At 40.7% G+C, this 27,667-nt stretch overlaps 1 protein-coding gene across 2 annotated transcripts; it reads left to right on the top strand.

Annotated features, from left to right (window-relative positions):
- ngfra (nerve growth factor receptor a (TNFR superfamily, member 16)) lies at positions 1 to 27,667 on the top strand. 2 transcript variants are annotated; one of them, XM_026164234.2, is made up of 6 exons: positions 1 to 435; positions 3,133 to 3,295; positions 10,079 to 10,438; positions 16,566 to 16,806; positions 18,413 to 18,627; positions 23,993 to 27,667. In XM_026164234.2, the coding sequence occupies exons 1-6, from the start codon at positions 397 to 399 to the stop codon at positions 24,043 to 24,045; spliced, it is 1,071 nt and encodes a 356-aa protein (XP_026020019.1). In that variant the 5' UTR covers positions 1 to 396; the 3' UTR covers positions 24,046 to 27,667. The 2 variants fall into 2 exon arrangements, with proteins under 2 accessions (XP_026020019.1, XP_080156886.1); XM_080300760.1 differs by lacking the exon at positions 1 to 435 and having other exon boundaries at positions 2,020 to 3,295.

Genomic DNA, 27,667 nt, shown 5'->3' with positions numbered 1-27,667 from the left:
GTGAGAGAGAGAGGAGCAGGTTGCACTGCAGGAGCATCAGGAGTAATAAAGTGGAGGGTGGACGTGGCCCTCTCCTCTTTTCGCCTGCCTCCTCCGCAGTGCACTTGCAGTACTCCGGACAGGACGGTCTCCTGCACCTCCTCCTCCGCCTCGTCTTCACTCTGTGTGCTGGTGCGTTAGTGTGTAAGTAGTGGCGCTGCTGAGGAGGTGCACCTACACTTGCAACTGACTCCGGTCCAGAGGTCCCGGACAGACGCGCGATGGTGCGGACTCATTGATAAAATCCGTGCCGCTGGAATTAAAATGAGCACTTCTGCTGAGCGGCTCTCCTCATACACATAGCTCTGCTTTCTCTGCACAACACCTCTTTTATGTGACTCCGGCTGACGAATCAGGATGACTTCTACCTTATCGCTGGTCATTTCATGCTCTTTGGTAAGTAGTCTGTGCAGTAAGTGACTGCAGCAGTACCCTGCTTCTTTAATGCTGTCATTCTTTAAATGGAGTTTCAGTGACCCGATGGACTTTTTCATTTCACTTTTTCATTTTTTCAGGGATTTCCTTTCACTGTGACGTCTCAATAATGATTCCCTCAGTAACATGCCATCTGAAGCTGAAATTGTTTCCCACTTTGCAAATCTGTGCTGTTGCTGCTCCTGTTGGGACTTTCGTGGTGACTTTTTCTTGACCATTGTGTGGCATTTATAATCCGTTTTGAGAAATTTCTGTCATATCTTTGTAAATATGTATTTTATTGCTGTTGTGAGGCAAGCAGTAAGTCGTTTATCTGGTTAAACGTGACACGCGGGTGCTGCATGTAGCTACATGTCAACTCATTTGATTATGACTTTGTGGACAGACCAGTTGATGTTCAGCTGTGCGCGCACCCACCTACCCACCCACCCACACACGCACGCACGCACGCAAGCACGCACACACGTTCCCCTAAATGCGCACTTGTACCTCCCTTTTGGTTTTCACGCATGGGAGAAAAAGTTCAGAAGCACTGCTGGAATTATGTTTATGGAAAATATCTTCGATATCTTCTTCACCCTGGGTCACATGCATCCACCAGAAGCTTCTGGTGGATGCTTTGACCTAGAGTTTAATACCTGTAATGAGTTTATAATAATGTTTTGTCAAAATGTTTACTCTTTAGGGTATTTTGGCCATATTTGGGGTGTTAAATGAAAACCAGAGAAAGATGCTTGAATGTTCATGCAAAAATGTGGATTTTTTTGTTTTTGCTTAAAATCATATCATTCTTAAAATTAAAGTACTGATTATAGGAAAAAGGTTGATTATAGGAGATGGTGGTAATAAAGCCAGAAGCAGAGGTCACATCCTCCCAGCACTCTGTTAAGTGCACAGCAGCTGGTCTTATTGGGCTGTGTGGCTCAGTCATCATGTGAACAGCCCTGGATGTGAGTGGACACTCTGTTATGACAGCTGGTTTAAAGAGTGGTGACGGTCGGATGCACTTTGGTAGAATTAAATTTAGAAATAAACTCTCAAATTGACCATGAAATTGAAGTGGGAGCAAACCAAGCATATCATAGCTGCGTCACTGTACATTTTTATTAATATGTGTATGCATATTCCTGCTGCCCATTTCACTGTATTTGTCATTAATCTGTGTTTTAGCTGAGTGAAATTCCTGTGAGACGTAAAAGGAAGGGGAGAGCAGTTAGAGACATGAATCCATCCCCTGTAAGAAGGAATGTCTTTTATGGTTTTGGGATCCACCCAAGTTTCATTTTTGCAGACTCAAAGTCTGATAATTTACTCTCACAGATGCAGAAATTTGTGCAAAAACGTTGAGATAACAGGCTGTAAAGTCAGGAAAAATGATTAGGAAGAGGAATGCACCTTGAGAGCAAAAAGTGGAGTGACAGATAGGGGGAAATATTGAGCAAGAGAAGTCGGAATGAGAGAAAGAGAGAGAGCGGTGCTAGCTGCTCAGTACATCTGTTTCTGAATGAAAGCAGGGACAGTAGAGAAGGAGGGGGGGGGGGGGGGGGGCAAGGAAGGATGACAGAGAGAAAGACAGAAAAAAGACTGAATTGATGTCTCAGCAAATGTGAATTAAGTGGAAATGAGCTTTTGCTCGTTACATAATAAAAGCCACAGGACATGAAAGTGACTCAGTATAACGCTTTTCTTTGTTCTCCAACGTCTGGGTATGAATTCCTTTCATTTTGCATTGTTGTACACACACCAGCGGAACAAGCCTCAGTTCTTTTGCGAGTAAAGCTGCATGGAATTTATATCAGAGAGGACTGAGGGAAATGAAACACAGAGGAGGTGATAATGGGGGAGGATGGGGCATTACCAGACAGGATATTAGTGACAAAAAATTTGTGCATTCATGAAAGAAACACCATAAAAAGCATTTAGAGTGCAGAGACCACATGATTAAATGTGGTGCTTAAATATGCAAAGAAACAAGACTTTAGAATTAATTCATGACCTCAGCTGCTGACTCACACGAGTGAACTTTTTTTTTTTTTAATCTGGGGCCTATCTCCCATTTATTGTTAAAAGTCTCCACAATGTAAACTTTCACCTTCAAACTTAATAAAAAAATGAACCTCCATCATGTAGACCAATTTGAGTAAAGGATGGATTTACACATTCATGTTATGGTTGAGGGAGGTTAGTGAGAGGAAATGCACTTTTACAATTTATAAAGTCCTCACAAGTGTAGAAATACAAGTGCTTGTGCGCATGTGCCAGAGGAGATCGGAAGCAGAGGCTGACATTCACAACAACTTTCACCTTTAGACAGTAATTAGGACAGGCATGTGTATAATGTCGTGCACCCATGATTTTATGCTTACTGCCCTGGCTGGAGCATGTCATAAGTTTACTATTAGAGCTGATGTGCCTTTAGGGGAGCTATTAGGACAGTTTAGACGACTGCCTTGTTTAAAGTGTGTCTAATGTAGGCGGAGACAACATGATTTATGATGAATCCCAATGGCAGTTAGAGTTAAGGAACAGGTTGGACACCTGGCAGTAATTTTCATCAATTTGCTTTGCCTTGCACGCCACAGCGGTCCTGCGCAGCACGTTTGTCTATGTGTGAAAGTTTGCTCTCCGATTTACTGTGCCGGTGTCCCGGTGTGCCAGGTGGCAGCGGTGCTGGCCTCCAAGACGGAGCGGGCTGTGCTTCTCTCCTGCGAATCTCGCCAGTTCACCAGGAATGGAGAATGCTGCATTGAGTGTCCACCTGGAGAGGGAGTGTTGAAGAAATGCGGCGTTACTCAGACCGTCTGCACTCAGTGTTTGGACAGTGAGTATTGTATTACTGTTATTATTGTGCATGCAATTAAAAATGAATAGAGTAATCAAATCAAAGTTACAAAACAAGTTTCTCTGATGTTGGTTAATATATCATTATTTGGTGAAATGTTTGTTTTTTGCTTTAGGTTAAATCCTAGAATAGATGTGTGGAGAGTGAGGCTGCATATCCACTAATTAACACTTTGTTAACATTTACAGCTTTCAACTTGATTAAATACTGTGCAAACGCTCTACCAATGGCTTGCTATTATTTATGGCTGCAAAACACACAAGAGCCAAGGGGATTTTTTTTCTCATTTACATGAGCCAAAAGCATTTTTTTTCCTAACTGTAAAAATAGATTTTTTTCATTTCCACTAGGAAAACACATTTTTTTTTACTGATCAATATAGGCAACAATGCATAAACCAAGCAAATTTCAAAATATTGTATTAAAAGATAACACTTTTGAAACCATTTTGTGATATTTACGGAATTTTGTGTTGCCTTTCCTATTTGTGGCCCTGAAACTTTCCGCCTAAACAAAGCTCAACAACAATGAGTCTTACCGCAACCAAAATACAACCACAAACCACACAAAGAGTTTTCATATAAGTGCAGAGTGGTTCTAATAAAGCAGGTCGAACATGTTTTTTTTTTTTATCACGGGCATTAAGCAACCAACTCTTAAATCTTTGCATTATAGAACTTTAGGATGCAAAAAACCTGACTCTACTTCTTGTAAGGCCAATGTAAGAGGATTAAAATAAATCCAGAAACAAATCAAACACAGTATATACACATATAAACTCACGCACAGCTGCAAAACTGAATGTGATTACCAACATAGACACATGTGATCAACAAAAACTTTTAACAATTGCATCATCTTTATTTACACATGCCATTCATATTTGGGGGTCTCAAGATCCAAACTAAAAACAAAGATTTTCAAAGCCAGAAATACTGTTATTGACCAATTTGTATAAACTGTATGATCTGTCTCTATCAAGTTACCCCCAAATAATGCAGGAGTTCATCAGTTTGATGCTTGTAAGTGGGTCCAAATGTGTTCATTTAAAGCTCAGCTGAGGCTGTAAACCATTAGGGACTTGCTCTATGCTTTCCCAGAGTTGGGAATGGTTCCAACTTCGCAACAACACAAAGAAGAAAATAAGATTTTTGCATTTTGTCGTAGCAGTTCTCTTGTTCTGTAGCTCTGTCAGCATGCAAAGTAAAGGTCTCGAGTGTCACTGCGTAGTTCAACAAAAGCTGCAGAACTGTTTAACACTGACTTGTGGCGTGAATCCATTATGGCAACATGTGCTGAAAAATCCTTTCATAAACAAGAAGTGCTGAGCAAAAGTCTTTTAACATCAAAATCTTCCCATGTGCTAAACAGAACCCTCCAAAATATCAACTGGATGCCATTACGAGGGAGATGATTAAATTGTGGAGGAATGATTACGGACTGGCAGGAATACTTTTTATCCACAGAGAATTCAAGTCTTGGACTTGTGAATTTGTTTGCATAACAAATTGCAAATCTCTGAGCCACATTATGTTATTTAAGCATCTCAAGTCGGTCTAATTTCAATCCTTTGAAGTTTTTTGCCTTGGGTATCTCAAGAGCTGCAGTTGTTGGTGCAAGAACAGGGAGCCAGTTTTCTACATGTAGAGCAAAACAGTGCCACAGGCTGAAAAACCCCCGGGTAAGATACAATGAGTCAATTTCATATAAACCTACTGTGTCAAAGCAAAGGAAGAGGCATGAATTTGACAAAAATGGGCTGATGTGCAAAAGTAAAAGTGAAAATTTTTATGATTTTCCATCAGCGCTGTTGAAAATCCAGATTAAGAATTAATATTATAAATATTAGTTAACATTGAAAAACGCATCTGATAACTTGGAATGACTAAGTGGTGTCTGGAGTCTGAGGATAAGCGCGCTGCTATTTCATGGGCGTCTGGACTTTATCACTGCTTTGACGTCGTCTTGCACACCATATTCCTTTTCATATTGCTACAGCAAACAGTGGCAGATGATGTGTAGATGCTAAACCACAGCTCTACTTTCCTATAATGTGGGCTGGCTCTCTTGACTGTATTTCTGAATAGACGTTGTTTCATTCTCTCCCTCATCCCCAACTCCTCTACACCAATTCTTGTCGTGTCTCCCTTCATCTCCTGTTCTCACTTTTCTCAGCCAGCATGCCGCCCCCCTCCCCCCTCCCCCTTCCTGTTGCTATGACTCATCGTCTGTATTAGCGGATAAAATGGTATTAGAGAGCCAGGCACCAAAGGGCACGATCTGCTCATTTATCATGCATACTGTTACATCAGTGCATCTTTACCAATTTGATCCAGCTAATTAAACCATATTGAAAAGCCTATTGTGCCTCTAACAGCGAACAATTATCTTGCTTTGCAATACAGGAACAGTATTCACCACTGATAAACACTCAACAATTAACCTCAAATACCCAGGAGGTTAAATTCAATTTCCGGTGCAAATGCATTTTTATACTTTTCTGCATTGTTTTTGTTTCAGCAATTTAAATATTAATGCACCTGAAACCCCCCAGGAGCACAGTCGCTAAAATAAGGCTGAGTGGCGTTTATATACAAGCAAAGGTTAGAGGCTAAAACAGCGACCTTACTCGAAAAACGAATGCTATAAATACATTTTCTAAAGTGCAGATATGAATAATTGAGAAGTAAAATCCAACACATCCATTTCCTGTTTCACGGTAAATAAGGGCAAATCTGTATTCACCTCGACCCCCTTTAATATCCCACTTCCTGTATCCCACTTCTACTCCTCCACCTACCAATGGTCTCCCCGGTCCCAGCTCGGGACGAGTGCCAGCATCAGCAGCAATAAAATATTTATCAGTCTCCTTCACTTTCACTGCTGTCATGGGAGATAAGACAACCAGACTTGCCTCACTTAGTAAGCCATTCAAAGGTGCTTGAATGCAATATGTGGGGCAAAACCCCAGGAGTCAATGTGGAAGAGCCCTGCTGGCCAACTGGACTGGGACTCACTGGAAATTAAAGGAAAATTCAAATCATGGAATGTCTGGGGACGGCTGAAGCAGAGCATCAAGTTTCTTTTAACTTTGGATAAAGAAAGGGAAAATGGAGATTTTCTCCTGGCAGGTCTTCTCTGGCTGTAGCAGATGTATCAGATGAAGATAGTTCCCTACATAACACCCTAAAAAAAGTGACATTAGTACGGGATGCAAGAGCGGACATTGATTGCTAAATTATATTTTGCCTAATTTGGTCTTCCTTTTAATAGCTCTGGTTAATAATATTCCCTCTATGTTTGAAACACCTGTTTTAAATCTCGGGGAAGCGGAAGTGGTCCAAAGAAGCAGGGTGATAATTACAGACAGAAACGATTTGTGTTCAAAAAGCCAAATAAAGCCGTCACGCAACTTTCCAAATGTTGATAATTTATCCTCAGTCAGCAGAGGGTCAGCGTTTTGGGTAGCGTCTAAGCAGAAACACGGTACTTTCTGTGAAGGGTAGGAAATGTCCAGCATTGCTCATGGTCACACCTAAAGTGCTGATTGTGAACATCATCAAATAGCCTCAATGCCATCGAGAACTACATTATTGATGACACTAATGGGGCTGAAACACATCAGCGTTAGATGAGGGGGGTGGTCCTCCTGGGCTGAAGTGGCACAATTTAAGTGCATCGCGCCCCCATTCACGACCACATTTCCCTTTACCCGCAACCACCTTTATAGCCAAACACGGTGACACTAAACGCTGATGTGTGCTCATCAGATCTCAGCTGGGGACAATTAGAAAGAAGGCCATATTTGATTAAAGAATGCACTCTCACCTGATGGCCTTTAACTTTCTTCCTTTCTTCTTTCCACATGAAAGCGCTGACGCATGCACCGCAGACACACGCCCACACACATCTCTTCTGACAGTTCCTGCTGAACACTCGCTGCATATGGTCACATTTAGGCATGTTTACGCACAAGAACTGCAAAGGGGACTCATGCATGCGAGTTAAAATTAGCGAGGAAGCCTGTTCGCAGCGGGATAATTGAAATGAATGAGGAGGGGAGGTTTACTGGTTGAGCCTGACTGAAATCAAAACAAAGGTTTCAACCTCACAAATTCAAATGATTATTTACTTTGGAGGTCTGGTGTTTGTCTGTGTCTGGATCATTCAGTTAGTGTCACCCTCCTGTATCACTTCTGCCTGCAAACAGTAATAAGAGCAAAGGGTGATGACAGACTCACCCTTAAAGAAAAAGCACAGGATTTGATGCTGTCTAAAAGGAAACTGAACGCACATACATCCCTGCTTGCCTCATTTCCCGTGACCCTTTCTCCTCCTACTTGTACACCAGCCCTTCCTCAACACTAGAATATGTTCTTTTTGGGGGGGTTTGGGACCACCCTCACAGACTGCTTATAGTTGTGCTGCGTCAAACAATCTAGAGAATCATTCGAGCGAATCAAGCGACTGCTCGCGCAGAGCTTGTTGATCATTCTACCTGTGTCTATATCATTACTTCCATCTGCTCCGCTCAGTCTGCTTGTATAATGTGACAGGTCTCATAGTCGGCCTCTTAGCAGCGCTGCTGTTTACAAGGTGTTTAGAGCTTCAATTGGTGCCAGTGTTTACTTGCCGGAGCCGCTTACAACGTAAAAGCAAGCGCTGGGACATTGCTGCAGGGTTTTTCACACTGACAATATGTTGTTTCTCAACACGACACCCGCTAAGCAATTCCTGTGAAAAACACATATTCCGAAGCATATGGATATGCAGATAAGAGCTCTGCAAGTCCCAGACATCCACACAGGCATGTGGCTTTATTTATAGTTCTGCCATTCCCAATGATTTATTTCCCTTCAAGACAAACAGCACGGAGATGGCGAGGAGATTTTGAAGAGTGTAAACTTGCTACGTGCTCCATTTTTGTGAAATTCATAGTAAAACGAGCAATGTCTGGTGTTAATTAAGCAGTTTATAAAGCTGCATTCTTGTCGCAAAATCTCATGTTGTGAAACCTTTATTCCAAACAGCTTTATACCCATTGAATGTTGTGTACAACACAACAGTCTTTGTGGTGTTTTTGCAGCTCTCTCAAGGTGACCGCTCTTATATTATACACACACACACACACACACACACACACACACACACACACACACACACACACACACACACACACACACACAAAAAGGTATTTGAAAAACAGTGACACTGTCTCTGTAATGAATGTGAGCTTTAGTGTCGCCCCCCACCCCTGTCGGCCTTTCTACTATACTCTCAACTCATTCAACTGCTAAAGCACACTCATAGGGCACACAAACACTCTCGCTTTCACATTGTATGCATAATTCAGCAGGCATCCAATTATATCTGAAAATAAGTCTATATGAAAATGCAATATTAATAGATTACTTTGTGCCCCGAGGAACTCTCAGTGTAAGAATAAGCTAATTTGAGGTCATCATTTCCTCAGTCATGAACTCTCCCAAATCCTCCCGACTCCAAATAGCACAGAAGAACAAATCTGAAGAGCTTGGAGTAATTCAAAGGCAGCCAGTAATAAGTCACCACAGCTTTTACCTCATTTCTCTGATAACACTACTGTGGTCTGATATGTTTTTTTCTCCCTTTGCACACAACTCACAACAAAAACTTATACAGTGAAATGTGCCTTAAACTCAAGGTTTTTTGCACACACACACATACCCTGTGAAGGTTTAGCAAACATATGACACAAACCAGAAATAACATGTGTTTTATATAGATGATGCTACTACTCAGTCCGCCAGTTTACACACTCTTGCTTCAGGCAGATCAAGCTATCCTACTGAACAGTATCTGCTTCTTATGTTGTTTGGTACCTTGCAGTTAGACGTTTATGCCTATTATCAGCATTTGTGATGATGGTTATTATTTAGTCTTACTTCAGTTACAAAAAGCTTAAATAAAGGCGGGAGTTACATTGGATCATTAATGTAACTCCTGGAAGTGTTTGCCAATTTACATTAAAAAAAATCCAACCTTGGTAATAAAGTGTTATTTTCTCTGGGTTGTCTTTATCTGTCTGAAGCAACTTGGTAAGAACTCAATGCGCCTTTTGCGATACATTACTGGGTAGTTCAAATAGAACAGTTTTTGACTGTAGCGCAATTCAAATTCCATATCTGTATTTCTCCCTCACCTCATGGTGTTATCCTTGAAATCAAGGAAGATCAGCAAGGAAAAGAAACAGGAGGTCAAGTTTTAAACATACGACTGCAGCCTTACATTATGTTATGATATATTCAATTATGATATGGCAATTAAAAATTCTATTTGTGCTTTTAGATCAGTTTATATCATGACCAGGTAACAAAAGTATCTTAATTTACTTAAGTCAGTGATGATGACTTTTAAAGACAGGCTTTCAGTGGAAGGATGTGGATGCACCTGCATTTCACTCCCCGTGTATGACTGAGATTAAAGCAGTTTACTCAGCGCAGCACAAACACTCTGGGATCAATATCATAATGAGCACAGCAGGCTTTTGACTCGCTCCCCAACAAGAGCACCTTTCTTGTCCCGAAGCACAAATCACTAAAGAGCCCAGTGGATCAATGTGTCCTTCCTTTTAATGAATGTGCAGTAAACATGATTAATGTCATTATACTCACTGTTTTTCTCCCTGTTTATCTCCTCACATTTCCTTCTCTCTTCATCTTCTAATCGCTTTTATTTTTTTACTCATCTCCATTCCTTTCAAACCTTTCCTCTAATGTGTAGGCGAGACCTTCTCTGAGAACTACAGTCATACAGAGGAGTGCAAGACATGCACTCAGTGCACCGGGTTGATGCGGATGGAGACGCCATGCACCGACTCCAACGATGCCAAATGCATTTGTAACTATAACTATTTCTTCAACACTGTAACTGGCCGTTGTGAGCAGTGTACGGTATGCCCTTTGGGACAGGGCGTGTACTCCCACTGTGATCACGATCACGATACGGTGTGTGAGGAATGTGTCGACGAAACCTTCTCTGACGAGGAAAACTCCCTCGAACCCTGCCTGCCCTGCACCATCTGTGATGAAAACGAAACACAACAAGCTAATTGCACGCCAACCAGTGACACTGTCTGCTACAGTAAGTCTGCACTGCACGCTCTGCACACTCACGTTGGTTTCATATAGTTGAATTTTTTTTAAAGGATATTTTTTCACCTTTGAACGAAACCAAGGTAAAAACGAACCAAGATGGTTTCTATGCCAAACATATCAGGGGTAAAAGTCCGTTTAAAAAGTTAGAAGCTCCACACTAAAACTGCACAGTAGCTACAAGTAATTTTAAAACAGCATCATATATGTCTCAGTCACATTTTGCACAAATCAGCAGGGGTAACTTCCACATGTGTGGGAACAAACGTGGTCAGAGGTCATCCCTGGTCTGATTTTTAAACAGCAGGATGCTCAAAGTTTTAGCATTAAAAGGTCAAAGTTTGCTGCAGTGTCAACAAAGGGACAATGAATAATCGTCTCGACCACAAAACAGAAGCTCAGAATGTCAGAGCTAAGTCAAGCTCCTTGTACCAAAGGAAGCTATAAATTCGCTTGGGTTAGACAAGGCGTGAAATTGACCTCATCAGGGGGCCGCAAAGTTCAAATCTATGGGGTAAAATGTCTTCGCTGGTGTTGCTCTCGATTTCCTGTATGAAAAAATGTTCTTCTGCATTATCTTATGGGAAAGCATGCTTGAACCAGTGAGGCAATTTTGAATAAATGCTTCAAAGAATGATCATAATAGATGGAACACTGGCTAAAGGCCTACTAATCTCTTGTGCACATTATCAATGTATTGAAAAATGTTTATGTATAAATTTTGGTATTCAGCAAGGAGCTGTAATAATCCCCTTTTAAACGTTGAGAGGGTTGAGATTTCATGGCCTCAAACACTGGTGGTGGCAGGTGGATATACCAAGTTAATGAGCCTCAGAAATTTGTCAAGCCCATGTTGTAGTAGAGAGGATGACTTGAAGCTTCTTATAATAGATTCTAATGGCAAAAAAGACAATGGAGAAATGAACTGGAGGGAAAAAAAGCAGGAATAATGACTCTAAACATACATAACAACTTTTATATGAGCGCCACATTTAGCATTTTATTATTAATTGATCAGTAAGATAATTTTTTACACCATTCAAATTATGGTCTATTTTTTATATTGTTTGCCACCATGATAAAATGATAAAGAAATCAGACAGATTAATTGCTATTTTCAAAACTAATTAATTAGCTAAAAACTACAATTTTTAAAAAATTAAAATTTAGACTTTAGTTTTAGTTGCCTGAATAATGCATTGGCTCATCTCAAAAATATATATGGTCCAGGCATATAATCTACTTCCACTTGGAATTTCAAAGTAATGCCTACCATTAGCCTGGCCTGTCCAAAAATATCTGCTGTCCCGTAGGCCACAATGCAGCCTTTTGCTGCCCATTTAGCGCCCACCCAAGCAGATCAACTGTGACCCGCCTTGTCCTGAGTGATGGTACTGCAGCAGCAGTAACGGTGGGGACTGGAGATGGCATGATATGTGACTGTTTGAAAAATAATAGCACCAGTGGGCCTGCGGGTAATGGCTGCAGTCACATGCGGTCATGATGATGCTTGCTGACCTTACATGGTGGTCTTTGATACTGTGCATACAGTAAGCTTGGTATGACAAAGGAGAAAGTGCCTTACTGGCAATTTTTACAGGAGGAGTTTTTATATTTTATTCTTATCCCGCTGCCTTATTTTTATACAGTAAATAAGATGTGATTAAAGCATTTTAAAGTTCCCAGATCTTCATATCCAGCTGTCACCAAGTGTCAATTACATGATACAATGACAGAGTCAGAAAGAGAAAGAGAGGGCTGCCGCATATGTGCTGTGCTGGTATTCTATGCAGAGGGGTCGATATCAGTCCAGGGATTTCTTCTACTTGTGCTCAGGTTTCGCTGAGTGACCTCTATGAGCACCCACACTTGACTACAGTATGCACACACACACACACACACACACACACACATGCAAGCTTAGTCGTCTCCAACTTCAGACACACAAATGTTTTATATGAGCATCCCGAATCAATACAACTGATAGCAGGCTAACATGACGCGCGCACACTCTTCCCCTGCCAAGTGTGATTTTATTCCTACGTTTTTCATTAAAGACGCTGCACATGCGTGAACCTTTTTGATCTGAAGCTGTAAACACCTCCGCCACATTTTTATCGAAGACCTTTGATCCTGTTGGCCTTGAGATAGCTTTTCCAAAAGGTGTTGTCCGGCCTCCAGTTGAGCAGGTTTGCATTAAACGTGAAATGCTGAGCATCTGTTTGACAGCTTTTCCAAGAGAAGCGGAGTGAAAGATTAAAAACACAGATAAAGCAGACTTCTTTGCTCTTTTTTACCCCACGCTCATCACCTTCTCTCCTCCCCCTCTTTCTATCTCTTCCCACAGTGGCCCTCAAGTGGCTCGGTAAGCGGAGTGGTGGAAGTTGGCCAGTGTGCATTCAGTGCCTCCACTGCTGCAGTATAATTACTCCTGCTAATCAGAGCACTTTACAGCAGCTCCTCTGTTCATCTGTACCCCCTCCTCCGTCTCTCCTAACACTCTGCCTCTCTGTCTATCCTCCCCTCTACTCTTCCTATTAACCCCCCCTCACAGAAGACAGAGCGCTCACTTGAATAGTTCGTAGTACGTGTGCGTATGATAGATGTGTGCACGGCAGGCAATTGAGATAGAAGCTGAGCTGAGACAGAGGGAGAGTGTTTGGTGGCTGATAAAGAGGTCATTGTGCGTGTTCTGCGCCTGATAGTTGCTCATCTCCACCCTGAACTGGCAGCAGTCAAGACATCAACCACTGCTCAAGACCCTGGGGTTAACTTCACCATAAAGACCTCAATGGCTCATAAAAATTCAATCTTTTTTTTTTCTCCCCTTTTGGTCCACACCCCACTAATAAACACATCTCCCTGAACACACAGGCCCACGCTCATAAAATCCAGGGTTAGTTTTATTTAGCGTCACGATTGTTTTAAACCCTCTGCTCCGAAAATTAAATTGTTAAAGTTCCACTGCTGCCTTTAAGCTCCTGCTCTGTTCCAGTTAGTGTATGCAGCCTCTGCAGGCTTATATTTGTCCTTTGGTCTACAGCCAGAGTTTTTTTTTCTTCAACCTATAGAAATGAGAGCATGAAGGAGTCACAATAAAGATGTAGCACACTGTACTTTATGTGTTGAGTCAGAGTTATGCAAAGGATGCTCCCAGGAGAGCTGTCGTCTTGGCTCGGAAAGAGATAAACGATTTACAGCAAATCCTAGGTGAGACTCGTACTGTAAGCATACATCTGCATATAGGGAGCACTGATTGCACCAAAGCGTACTTACAGAAGAGTGACATGATTTAAAAGCCAGTGTGAAGACAAACGTGTAGGGATTGCAACTTATTTGACAAACTGTATATAAGCCTAGACCATCTGCACACTTTCACACCTTCCATTCAAAATGTGCTCTATTTGTGAGCTCAGGTTGCATTGCTAATACCATTAGCCATCCCTGCATTAGCCGGATGATGTATGGCAGAGCTTAGGAAACCTGACTACATCCCAGGAAAGGTCAAGAAATGCATGTAATACAAACACCCATGTTCCATTCCCTCCTTTTAGACAGATCCCAATCAATAGTGCCGCTTTAAATAGGTCTCCGCATTATTTCTGTTTCTAAGTATGGCTCTGTTGTGCTCTGTTTTTCTGTCCCACGAAATATTTTTTCTGCTTTTTCAGCAACCCAATACCCTTACGACAGAACTGCCCCGCCACAGTCATGCAGAAAGACAGACCAACGTGGACTCTTAATGACAAACAGAAAAAAAGTCCAGACAAATTGCCCATCAAGATGCAAATGAACTATTAAAAGAATCATCTGTATGTAATATATGCAACAAATCACCATGAAGAAACCTGAGTATTTGCTATATCAGAAGAAATAGGACAGCTATTGGCTGTCATGGTCCACTGAATATCTTTTTCGTGTTGTTAACATCAGCGGTCACAGCAATCATGTGGTGTGGTTTTCCTTCCATTACTAGTCTTGTCTGGAAGATTGTTCCCTTACTCAATATCCAACATTCATATAATACAGAATATAAATGACATGACACTGATACATTCGAACCATGCATTTAAAGTACGAGCTAGAGGGGAGGTGGGCTGCAAAGTAGCTTGTAGATGTGTTAGCAGGAAAGTTGACCCTAGTTTTTTGGTGGAGCCTTCAAATGAGTGATTTGCCAAAGACGTGTGAAACAGAGTACCAGCTGACTGACGGTCACCTGTTGGAGTTTTTTTTTTCTTTTTAGGTTAAATATAACTATGCCATTAGAATAAATTCTATTTAGGGGGCGCTAGCGAGCCAGCAATGGAGTAGGACGTGTTTCTGAAGGCTCCCGCTAACCGAGTTTCAGAATAAATTCTATTTAAATTTTAATTGAATTCTTTATATATAATTATTATTTAAAAAGGATGTTATATCTGATTTTAAATACACCATGTTTAAAGGTTATATTGTACTTATTGATAAAAGCTTAGAACACAGAAATATAATACGTGGAAACCAGATAGCAGCCCTAAAAAAATCATAACATCTGTAAAGAGGGGACACCGAAAGTATTTCGGATTGAGTGTCCCGGTGTTTGGCCATGAAGGAAACCCCAGGAGTCTCCACAGGGTTAATCCTGCAAGTGCAAGACAAAGCTAATGAGGCGCAGCCTGAGGTTCTGGTGGGAATTACTGGCTCAGATCTGAACCAGGCTGCACAACTCCGTCCCCACTCTGCTGTTGTGCTCAGAGGGGTCTTAGATTTGCCTGGACAGACCTCTTACTTGGCCTGCTCGACCACACTTTGACAGAAGGCATAATCTGTAACCTTCTCTGCAGAGCTTTTCTGTCATCTAACAGAATCGCTGCTTTGTAACTTGCAGAACTTTTCAAAACAAATGCATAATATGACAGGAGTGTTGGAGAGATATGATGGATGCATTGTTTTTTGAGAAGAAGCAATGCCATGGAGCTGCTGCAAAATGGAAAATTACATTGAAATAATTAATGGAGCTCACAACGAAAGAGGAAATAGGACAATTTATGAAAATTACTTCTTTACAGACATAGCTATGATAGAAACCAGACCCGTCCAGTAGCACAGTGCTCTTCTCGCTTCTCTGGCCTCAGCAAAGGCTAAACTCAATATGATGACCTCGCTAAAACCCCAGACTTTGTTCAGCTAGAAACCATATGGCCTCAATGTTGTGCAGTGCGCAAAGATCACACAGATGGAGATGTGGCGAGGGGAGACCTGGCATGTAAGGCCCAAACTTGGTGTGGGGAAAGCTGAGTGTGTAGTGGGTGGTGGATATTTACCCCCTTAGTTAAAGAGCATTCCTTCTTTCTGCACAGAGCAACTCAGGAAGAACCCATCTGTCTATCAGAAACAGCTGCTACATGAGTGCAGCACGCCAGACATCTGCTTGGGGACTTGGTGACTTGTTTGATTATGGTATATGCACGGGAATATACAATGAAATTAATACATTAAGGTGTTGATTTATACACAGGAAGTGAATAAAGTTTATATGTATATTATACTATATACTTCTATGACTTCTTGGTTCTCAGAGAACTTATCTCTATTTTTGTAATGTTTGGATTTTTCCTTGTTTAGACAGTAATGGATGAATAAAAAGATTTTCCCAGAAGTTTTCATACAGTACTCCCCTTAACATTACAAGCAGGGCAAAATTTTCCAGTGCTTTGGTTTATGATAAACTATATATAGCAACAACAAGTGGTGTTGCTGTGAAACTAAAATGGTGAACGCTGTACAGAAAGCTGGTAAAAGTCTCCATGCTGGCACTGGCACAGCCTCCTCAAAATATTGAGCTCAGAGTGCATCATGTTAACTTCTGAAAATCCTGTCAGCAATGATGCAGTGGAACCAACTTAAAACAAAAGGGCAGTTCTAGTGAAAAGTTTACCTACATTCATCACGGACATGAATGCCATGGTAATTTGGAGCTTCCATGCAGTACACAGTCAGAGACAGAAATAAATATTTTTTTCGCCTGCAATGTGGACAGAATTTAATTGTGCTCTATTTCTATAGCTGTATATAAGCAGTTTAAATAACATGTTTCCTGTCTCATAAATGCTCCTGTCTCTCTGTTTTCTTCCTTATAGATCCTAGTTTACCTACCGATGTCATTCCTACCTCCGATTTGGATATATCTTCATCCTCCCTCCCTGATCCCTTCCTTCCTGATGCCTCCTACAGCCCACTGCCAGGAGGAGAAACGACTACGTCCAGCGCTGGTTCTCCTCGCTTCCTCGGTCACGGCCTCAATGAAAACCTCATACCTATCTACTGCTCTATCCTGGCTGCCATGGTGGTGGGTCTTGCCGCTTATCTCATCTTTAGGAGGTCAGTTTGTGAAGAGAAATAATTAAAAGCAACTCTATGGTCAAGGATATTGGCTCATTTGGGTTTTACAACTTATTCAAAAATATTGCCTGGTGTAGAATGAGTGAACAACGATGGTGGTCTGGATGTTGCTTGGAGCGACATCTGCCCCAGGCAACATCTGGTTGAAAAGTAGTAGTAAGGTGGCTGGTCGAATATTAATTCCAGTTGTGGTTGAAGAGGCTTTAAGCCATTTGTGCTAAAACACACCATAACAAAAAAACCCCAAACTCAGTTCTTAATACTTCAGAGAGCTGTCTCTCTTTTGCTCTCTCTCTCTCACACACACACACGCGCGCGCACACACACACACACACACACACACACACACACACACACACACACACACACTCACGCACACACACACACGTTAGTTAGGACGTGCAACCACACATGCAAGCACTCAGACAGACAGATACAAACCCAGGCTATAACACATTTGAAGCAAGTAAACAAGCTCATTAAGGGCATTGATTGTTTGAAAAGTGCCGACCAGAGGAAATTTGAGTGCCAGATTTATCAGCACAGTCACGCACACATCTGGTTAATAACCTCATGTACTTGTTGACATGCATAGACAGACTGTAAATTACATGAATTTCTTTAACACCCAGTATTTTATAAGAAGAGGTGTTTACTGTACTGTACCACTAAATACCTCATGAATATTTAAATTACTGATTCACATTACTTTATCTTCTACAAGAAGAACACTTTGTTGTATTTCTTTTTTATAGTAGTTTGTATATTTATTTTATTTAGTGTTTCTTTTTCTTGTAGTTGTATTCATAACACTAATTATAATTCTGCTTTCTAAGATTCTAGTACAAAATATAACTATGCAGTTTACAGTGATAATGATGACCCATAGCATTTTCTGAAGAAATACAAGTGAAAGTTACTCCATTCTAGCAGCTGGCTGTTGAATTTGAAAGTGGAAGCGACAGCTGTGAATGGATATCTATAAGGTGTTAGAAGCTGTAGCTAGTTAGCTAACTAATGCATTGCAACGAACTGATTTAAAATGCTGTCTCCATCTGGACTTTATAATGTCGATCACACTAAATGTTTGTGGCAAAATCTTTGTGTAATTCACAAATAAGAAACAGAAATAGATGGAAATGGAAATATTCTTTTTGTATAGGACTGTGGAGCTAGTTAGTCCATTAATTCTGAGGATGATGTAAAATATGAAATATAGTTTACTAATTTGTCATTTTAAGGTTTTTGATTTAGAATGATCTTAAATACTAAATGTGTTTAGCTAATATATCCAGTAAAGTGGGCAGAGCAGCTGGGATCTTCGGGTGATATTTTTAGGGTTCTAGCATTGTCGTAGTTCTTTCAGCATAATAAGTAATGTTGTTGCAACTTTCATCATTGCAACTGAATCATCACTTATAATTTTGTACATTCAATAGTTTTGTTTTTGTGTTTCTGGTTTTAGAAATGCTTAAAAAAAGCCAAAGAAAAGTAATACTTTAATGAAAGAAGATTTGTTTTAGTTTAAAACCATGACTGTATCTTTATCGCACTGGATCTTATCTGATGTGCTACTTTTCCACAGGTGGAATAGCTGCAAACAGAACAAACAGGCAGCTAATAACCGTGGAGCTACAAACAACCAGATGGTGACGCCGGAAGGAGAGAAGTTGCACAGTGACAGCGGGATCTCAGTGGACAGTCAGAGTCTGCAGGAGCAGCAGCAGCAGCAGCAACAGCAGCAGGCCCAGGCTGAAGTCCAGCCTCAGCCTTCGCACTCTCATACACAGGAACAGATAGGTAGGCTCAAACCCTAATCCCAGCTTTTCAGTCTTTCCGTTTGATAAATGGGTATTTAAATATCCAAAATGCTTTATCTTTCATCTTTCTGTCCTCTCTTGCTTATTGCAAATCAATTTCCCAGTTCCATGAAAGCATAAAGTGGAAATTGCGTGACCGTGTTCTAATAAAATGATAAGCCTGATGGGAGCTAAGGTGCTTCGCTCCATGAAAACCTGGCCTCTCATCACAGAAACTTAGACTCATCCCAGACTAAATACATTTTTCCTTCACGTGGTATTACTTTCGGTGCCAAGGAAAGTCTACCTCGATTAAATCAAGATATTCTACTGAGATTTTATCAATGTGTGTAGTGGTGTTTTTTGAGCATTGTGCAAGCTTTTCTCTCAGAGGGAAGACACATTTCTGCGGGATTGAGATCAAAAGCAGTATATCACCTAACAGCGGGACTAAAATCTACATTTAGCTGCCAAAGGCAGGTAGGTGAGGCCAAGTCTTACGGGTATTCACGATGCATTAGACTCAAGGAATGCACAGACTACGGCTCTGTAGGAAACCTGCCGTCAAAACAAGGTGAAAATTTTCAGTGTTGACAGAATTTTGACACAGATTCCATCTCAGTCAGTACATTGGAGGAATGTATAGACTGGGTATGTAACTGTATATGTATGATCTGTATTTGACTTTACCACTACTCCTCCATATATTTGTCTCTGGGGACTTGGGAAGTGTTTCTGGTGTAGGTCTTTAGGACAGATTGTGCAATGCAGACATGAAAGCCAGACAACATCTAAAAGGTTTGTTTGGAAGATGAACTCAATAAATGATGTCTGGCTTAGAACCAACATTATGCACTTTACTAATCTATTATAAAGCAATTTACCATGTCCTTAATTTACTTCTTGTAATGCAGTGCATTAAGATGGAGAAACGCAGAGATGAACTTTTTTGTGTGTGTGTTTTTGTTTGTCTGAGATATCTGCCATTACTGTTAATATAGATATATTAAGATAACTCCGAGTATACATTTTTTTTCTAGTGCTTTGCCATTTTTGTCTGCAAGCCAGAATTTCTGTGCTTCCTACTAAAGGCATAAATATTGTTAAAATTTTTTGTTTGTTTTAAATAAAGAGCTGTGACATTTTCAAAATTAGCTGGGAACTTTAGATTGTAGGGAATGTTACTGGATCAGGAAAAATCTGTGCATTTTGGGGACTAACTTGCAGATTTATATATGTTAAAGCAGCATTAATGTGTATGTTGAAATGTGTTTTGGATTGTTGGGAACAGCAGTACTTTTTAGCAAATTCATTATCAAGCTTTGGATGCAAAGACAATGTTTTACAGGATCAATATGTTAGAGGGATTTGATCACAATAGCTACCCCCCCCCCCCCCCCCCCCCCAAAATGCCAGTATCATCCCTTAACCAGTACAAGAAATATAAATGCAAACATTGAATTATTACTATATTTGAGCCCAGTTATCTCAAATTATACCAGTCTTTTATGACCATCTAATTCTCCTTTTAAATCAATATAAGATCAGGTGATTTCATTCGCTGCATAGCACTGAATATATAAACGCGAAGAATGAGGCTCGGTGAGAATTGTCACTGAATGTCTGGAAAAAAAGAGCCTTGGAGGATAAAAGTAAGTGCTCCAGGAATGTGAAGTGGCCTCTGCACAACACTGAGCCATCCATCGTCCTTCAATTCTCAAATAGCACTTACAAAATGAAACCAGCTTTTTTATTTGATTTATACATATAAGACTGAGTTTTTTCCTCTACTGAAGAGGTCTTAAGTTCACTCGTGATCTTGTTTTCAGTTGTTCTCGCTTGTCCTGTTCTTTCTCAGGGTTTTATTTTTCCCTTCCAAAGCATATTGTGTAAAGATTAAGAAATTGTTATAATAAGGATAATAGTATGCGAAGACAAACAACTGACAAATCCTTGCTTCTACAATCCGAACCACTGTGTCTGGTCTAGGATACCCATTACATTCTAATGAGGCCTGGAAAAAGCTCATTTTGTTCTTGTGTTTTGTTTGAGTACCTCTTTTCATTCTTCCACTCAACAAATGTGAAGCCCGCTGTATGTCAAAGAAAAGAAAGGAATTTCTTTTGGAGGCAAAGTTTGGCATTGGTTCATTGAGAGGATGACTGCCTGCTTAACACTGTCACCTCTTTAACGGACTGGCTCATTAGCAGGTGTTACGAGATGGGATCCAGGCCTGGGCTCCAAATCTGATGTAGTATCAGTGTTTAGCACGTGCTAATTGGCATTACCACCGTCTGTCGGTGCGGAAGCCATTAAAAAGGCAGCAAATGTGCTTGTGCAGGGGGTTGTGTGTTCTTACACAACCAACTGGGACTGTAAAAAAAGCAAAGGAGTGAGAATATGCGCCATAAATCCATGATAATCGCAGGGGGTTTCCTGTTTCCACTGAACCATAGTTAACTGGTAGCTAAAGTAATGGGAACAGCTTCAGTCAAAACAAGTCAAAGAGGCTTTTAAAACCAGAAACCGAGCACTGAAAATGTCCCCTCGCTTTGACTGACACACTCAATGAGGGTATTCCCTGCATGATTCACTGGTGAGGGGTGAGACCTCCAAGATGAAGGGTCCTCAGCCTCATTTCTGTCTGCTCATCTGAATTGAAAAGAACCATCTCATCTGTGCAGCACCCCTCCCTGAACTCTCCCTCGCTTACTGCCTGCTTCCCCCTATGAATTGTGCAGATTGTATGTGTTTAAAATTTAAACGAGACCTCATTGCCCAACAAACTGAGTCAAAGCAGGTGTCAGTCAAAAAATATTTAAAGGATTGTCAGAGTCATTGGAAAAAACAAAAGACCTGATGATGAAAGGTTAGAAATTTTAATGTCAAAACTGACCTAAAATAACACTGTAGCAAATGTACAGTCCCAGATTTATGCTGCTTAATCTTCCTATGAAAGCCACTGACAGAAGGTTTGCTGAAAACGCAGAGGGACGACAGTCTTTATTGCATCACTACAGTCCACCTCCATCATGGGGTTTACATGTGGGATTGCGTTTGAGAGCCCACGGTACCTGCAGAATCTCAGCAGTACATTCTTTACTCTGTAACATTATACAGCTGAAAGTTACAGTAATAATGCAGCTGAGTCATGTTACAAATCACTAATGCAATTTCTGCAGTACAAGAGGGATGACTCATAACTGGTTGTCATCCTCCCACATTAGCAAGTTTGCAAAAACTTCTCTGGGTGGAAGTATTCTCACTGCTGTTGTTATCTGAATAATGAGCATAGAAGTAGGCAGCAGACACCCCGCGTGAAATAAGTATGTATTTGGTGCACAGTAGAGCTGCAATGAGTCGACTAACTGATTAAATTATTCTAAACTACTTTAATAATTGGTTAAGTGGTTTGATTACCCTGAAGATGTTGGTTTAACAAATCAACACACTTGATGGTATCAACAAGGATTTAGGCTGTTTTTTCCCCCAAAGCCAGAGTCTTATTATTTCATCTGTTTTTGTCAAATCCACAATCAAGGAGCAATTAGGTCTCGGAAATAAGTTCACAACTAAATTAAATATTCACCCTCTAATGTCCTGACTAATATTCAGCTTCCCTTTTTATCCCAGGATGTAGAAGCAAATTTCTGAAGTGCTGGGAACCTGGTGACTAGTTTTTTGAATTAGCCTCTGGGGACAACCACCAGCTGGGGCTTCCAGTGTAGAGAACAGGCATCTGGTGCAAGACTTGCTGCTCTGTAAACCAGTGATTCTTTACAAAGTCAGATACATAAAAAAAAACAAAACTATAAAAATCTAAATTATGATCAGAGCCTAGCTTAAGGTTCAAGGTTGTATTTTGGCAAACGAGTTCACTCTATTGCTCCCACCATGTGCTGTTGTTGGCATTGTGCAAATGCACAATTGGGGTACAAATATCTTGCCCCATGACACAAGTGCATAAGCAGATAATTGATATAAAAAAAAAGACTATGGAGATTCATCAGCTTGGTACATGCTATCACAAATGCCTGATGACAAATAAAAATACAAAAAAGAGGGACCAGGCAAATTTAGCAAATAGGTTTATAATTTAGGAAGAAAAGACTGTGTTCATGCAGGGTTTAGTTAATCAAGTAAACACAAAAATATGTAGTATCCTTTTAAGTGCCCTAAAAATGAAAATGGATTTAAATGGAATAAAATGAGTTCTGAAATGAATATAAGTAGTGCTATTTGATAGTAAACTATCAAAAGAAAAACAGATATATATGTGAACATAGTAAAACACTGACTCTTAAACTTTTCCTTTGAGTTCTTGTGACAATCATGAAACCACAAATCACAATCACAATTGGCAAATTTCAAAGCTTAACAGTGGCTTTGGATCCAATCAGGATTCCCTGAATGTTCTGATTGGAAAAAAAAAGAGTCTGTAACAAGGCTTCGCTCTGATGGGGAGTTCACGTTTCAGAGTAGACCTGATTGAACTGGTTCAGTGAAAGACAGTTTGTATTGATTCTCGGAATGAGGTCGGACTTTATAAAACAGCCATGTGGCTATTATTATCAATGCTGCCTCTGAAATGAGGTGCATTGCCAGTTCAGAAACAGTTGGACTGAAGCAGAAGTGCAGGTGCAAGCCACTGTGTGTCTGTGTGCATGAACTTGTGCGTGATACAGACGGCTGGGCACTGGCCAGTGTCAGAGTCTTTCTGCTCTGTGTCACTGAGGATGCCTGTAGAGTGTCTGTTTAAGCAGAAGGAAGAGACGAGTGCTTTGGACTGCCGCTGGACATAATCAGAGTAGATGGAGAAAGGAAGCAGAAAAACTGGGTGTAGCGATCTTAGTGCTCTTAGTGCAGTATGATGTTTGGAAAAGGATTTTGTAGGAGGAGAGTGACACTATAGGTAGTCCCTTCTTCAAACTGTGTTGTACTGTAGTTCACTTTCACAAGTCTTCATTCCCAAGGTGTTTCCATGGTTTCCCTCAATCAGCTTTGTTTCCCATCCTCATGGAGCTAATGATCCAGTTTAACAAGCTTGAATGAGTGGATGACACCATAGGGCCCTCTACAGGGTAGTGTGTGATTATCCAGAGTTTTAGAGGTTTTACATGACTTATAGTAAGTAGTTTATTTTTTGGTGAATGGATAGTTATAACATTCGGGTGATTAGAAACATTTCCTCGTGATTAAGAAACTTTTTGAAGAAAATAGAACAAGGATCTTTCCAGTGCGAGACACAAGAAACAGTGTTGGTATGAGTGAAATTTCAAGATAATAAAAGAAGAGCTCTACAACTAAAAAAAACCCACCAGTGTCTTCTTTTCACAGCCTGACATATATCTTATCTTTTTCTGCAGTGGTTAGGGTGGATGGGGGTCCCCAGCCTGACTCGCCTCCCCCTGAAGTCTGAGGAGACGGAGGCCCAAGACAAGGAGAAGACAGTGGGGACTTAAACAGTGGACCAAAAGGAAGACAGGCGGCCACAGAATGTAAAAACTGACTCTGATTTATATCTGAAGCTGCCACAGAGCGACATTTCGACTGATAAGGACCTCCCAGCACCTTTGGGCCACACGCTGACTCTTCCTCCATGCACATACAGTGTGCCTGGACACAATCTCTTTGGCAATATCAACCAAAATCTGAACCCGTGTTACACAGATAGGTAGATATTTGCCAGTGCATCTTGTATTACCTGACTATTCCAGTATGACATGACATAATTCTCACCAGTTTAGAACCTCCTATCCATCTCAAAGCTTTTCATTTACCTTTAAATTTTATGATCACTTGCAATGAAACATCTATGCCTGATAGGTAAATAGGTAGAAAGACACTTCATTATATTCCCTCTTTTTTCATGAGCATCGAAGAGACAAAGGGAGCTTGTCCGTCTCACATCTTGCTCTGTGGCGTCCCACTCTTGGATAATCCTCTGCCTCTCTCCACGAGATTCACTCTATTAGACCCCCACTGTCATCAGCGATACGAAAAGCAACAGGGGAGCCGTGAGTCACTCCCAACTTCTTCTGAAATTTCTTTCTCTTGTATCATTTAACCACAGATGTGTTTCATGTCATGTTGTCTTATAAAAAGTCTGCGTCATTGTTTGAGATTGGCTACGCCGACTGATGCGAGTGACTCATATTTGGAAAAAGAGGTTAACTGTTTTGTTTTGTTTTTGCCTCAGTGAGATGCTTCTTCCTGACTTTCTCTCACAAACTAACTAATTTCACGCTTTTAATTCAACATACGCAAATGTATATCTTCTGTTTATGGTGCGGTACTTTAATTTTGTGGCTTGAGCTACATGGCTGATTCAGCAGTGGTCCTCCACACTCCTCCGTGGAGCCTGGATGTGCAACATGAGAGGGAACGTCTCTGCATTGTGGAGCTCTGCTGACTCATTGCAATGAGTTAACATGCCTGATGGGAAGGGGAAGCCGTCTAATGAGCAACAAACTACGTCATCAGTGCTCATTAAACTGATGTTTAAATGAATCTGGGACACAAAATCAGCAACAAGGAATCCCATCTATAACAATTTACGCTTACTGAGTGGAAAATTGGGACAACCCTCAGAGGCACACTTTCATTTCATAATCTGCACAAGCAACTACATCTTCACATTCTCACTCTTGCAGTCTTTCATGCAGCTTTGTCTGAGTCTGATAAACAGTGTGGAGGTGCTAATGCTTTGCCGCTGGCACTCACATCAACACGGGACCCATTAGAGAGACATCCTGACAGGCAGGTAGTAATTACCTCAGGGTTTCAGCTTCATTTACCCTCTGCTCCACTCTCATTGGGATTAATGCTGTGGACAACAGAGGGGTGACTACGCCCTCGCTGAAGCCTCAACGCCACATTACAAATCCTTTATCCCACTCTGAGGCTGCTGACATTTACTACATTGGCTGGTGATATAAAAGCACTTAGTCCAGGCTCACATCTAAAGCTGGGTGACACCTTTTATCATGGAGGACCACTTTTATGCTGCCCCCCTCCTGTTGCCTAACGTAGCTGTAAAAGCAATTGACATAGATACCTTGCAAAAGATTGTAGCTGAGCTCACCTGCATTGCTTTAGCATTCATTCCTTCAGGGGCACGTATCATCTCAGGATCCCTCTTAATGTGGTGTGGATAAAATGATCAAGAGATCTTCAGAAAATTAGTGTGAATCATCTGTAAGTTGTGTAATAGACCTGCTAAGTAGACAAGTAAAGTAGCTAGAAAGACACGGGTTGATATAGATTCAGGATCTAGAAACAGAATCATTTAAAAGAATAGTTTGATTGCTTTTTTCACGAATATTTTGATGAGAAGATTGTTGCTAATGTCAGATCTGAACATTCAATATGATGCTCTCTGAGGCCGGTTAGCTTAGCTTAGAATTAATACTACAAAACGGGGGAAATGGTTAGCTCTGGTCAAAGGTACAAAATTCACCTACCTGTACCAAGTTCCCTAATAAACACATCACTTCACCTAGCTTCATACGAAACCTCACATGTAAGAGATGACACATGGCTTTTAAACGGGGATTATTTGTTATACCATTACCTATGGACAAGTGGATGTGTTTACTTGTTAGCAGAACTTGTCGAATTTAATGACCACCAGATAGGAAATGTCACACAGTGAGAAGAAGACAGAGAAAGTGAGTCATTATATCCCACATGCATCAATCACCTGGTCACCAACAGCTCAAGACAATTAAACTTTCTCTTCACTTGTGATCCATGAATCACTGCAGCATAATGAATGGAAGCAAATAAAACTCTGCTGTCCTTTGCTCACACCTCCTCAGCTGATGCGGTGCGGACATGTGACCACACACACATACAGACAGTGTATGATTCACTCCTCTATTGTAAGAGCCGGTATGAGTCATCCCGATCCTAGCTCTGGCAGTGACATTAAAGCAGACTCTGCTACAGTATGAGCGACCAGAGTGTTGACTTAACAGGAAAGTAAAAAAAAAGCCCTTACTCCACGACTGCATCCCCCTGAGGCCCAATCAGCCCTCCACCATTGAACTCATATACCCTGAACTGACTTATTCTGTGTTACTCTAACAGCTTGTAAAGTGAGACACACTGTAGGAATCTACAACCTGAATATAAACAGAAATATATGCAAGACCAATTCAAGGATAAGGTTTGAGTAGCCCTAAGTTTTTGTTGTAAATTGATTTTTCTTTTTTGTCTTTACATTTTCCTGTTTGTTTGTATGAATGAACAATATTACACTTTTGGAATCTGTATTTTTTCTAACTGATGTTATTTTGTAGCACTTATTAGACATAATATGAATGCACTCAAAGAGTGTACCACAGTTCAAGTGCCTGTGTACAGCGTCCAGTATCTTTGAGTTCAGATGTATGGCTAGTTTTCTTTTGCAGTTTTCCACTTATTTTGTGTTTTTTGTGTATTTTTAAAAATATTTTCAGAGCTAATGAAGGTTTCTAGTAAATCGAAGTCAGCACTATAGATGAACCTTGGAGACGCAAGCAAACTGTATAAACTTGGCACCAGTGTAAAGAGACTTACAGTACAAATAGGTTGCCAGTGAACACATACTATATGTTAACATGCTATAAATACTGGCAACTAACAGGGTCATGTAGCATTGCATAAACATGCCACCCAGGACTTCTACTCTTAAGCTCACACATACTATTTGTCAATAGAAATCAGCTCTACGGTACTGATTTTTTGCATGTACAGTAAGTTTTATCACAAACCTCCATCACAGAGGCAACAAGATATGTAATCTACAGTAAAATGAAGTCTATGGGGAGGTTCACTGTGATACTCTGTGATATTATTACTTGATACAGATAGATCAGGACTTGGTCCCAGTAAAGCTGAATGTCATCTGCAGTAACCTACTAATGTAAAATGCATTATGTAAATGTGAATTTCTTAGCGTTGATACAATACAGAAAAATACCCTAGAAAATGTATAAAAACAAAAATATGTGCAAGTGTAATGGACATCCATATTAAAATAAACAGATGTCATTGCA

This window comes from Astatotilapia calliptera, chromosome 4 (genome assembly GCF_964374335.1).
Source record: "Astatotilapia calliptera chromosome 4, fAstCal68.1, whole genome shotgun sequence".
Lineage (NCBI taxonomy): Eukaryota > Metazoa > Chordata > Actinopteri > Cichliformes > Cichlidae > Astatotilapia > Astatotilapia calliptera.
The sequence above is the reverse complement of the archived record's forward strand: the minus strand, read 5'-3'. Positions and strand labels throughout refer to the sequence as shown.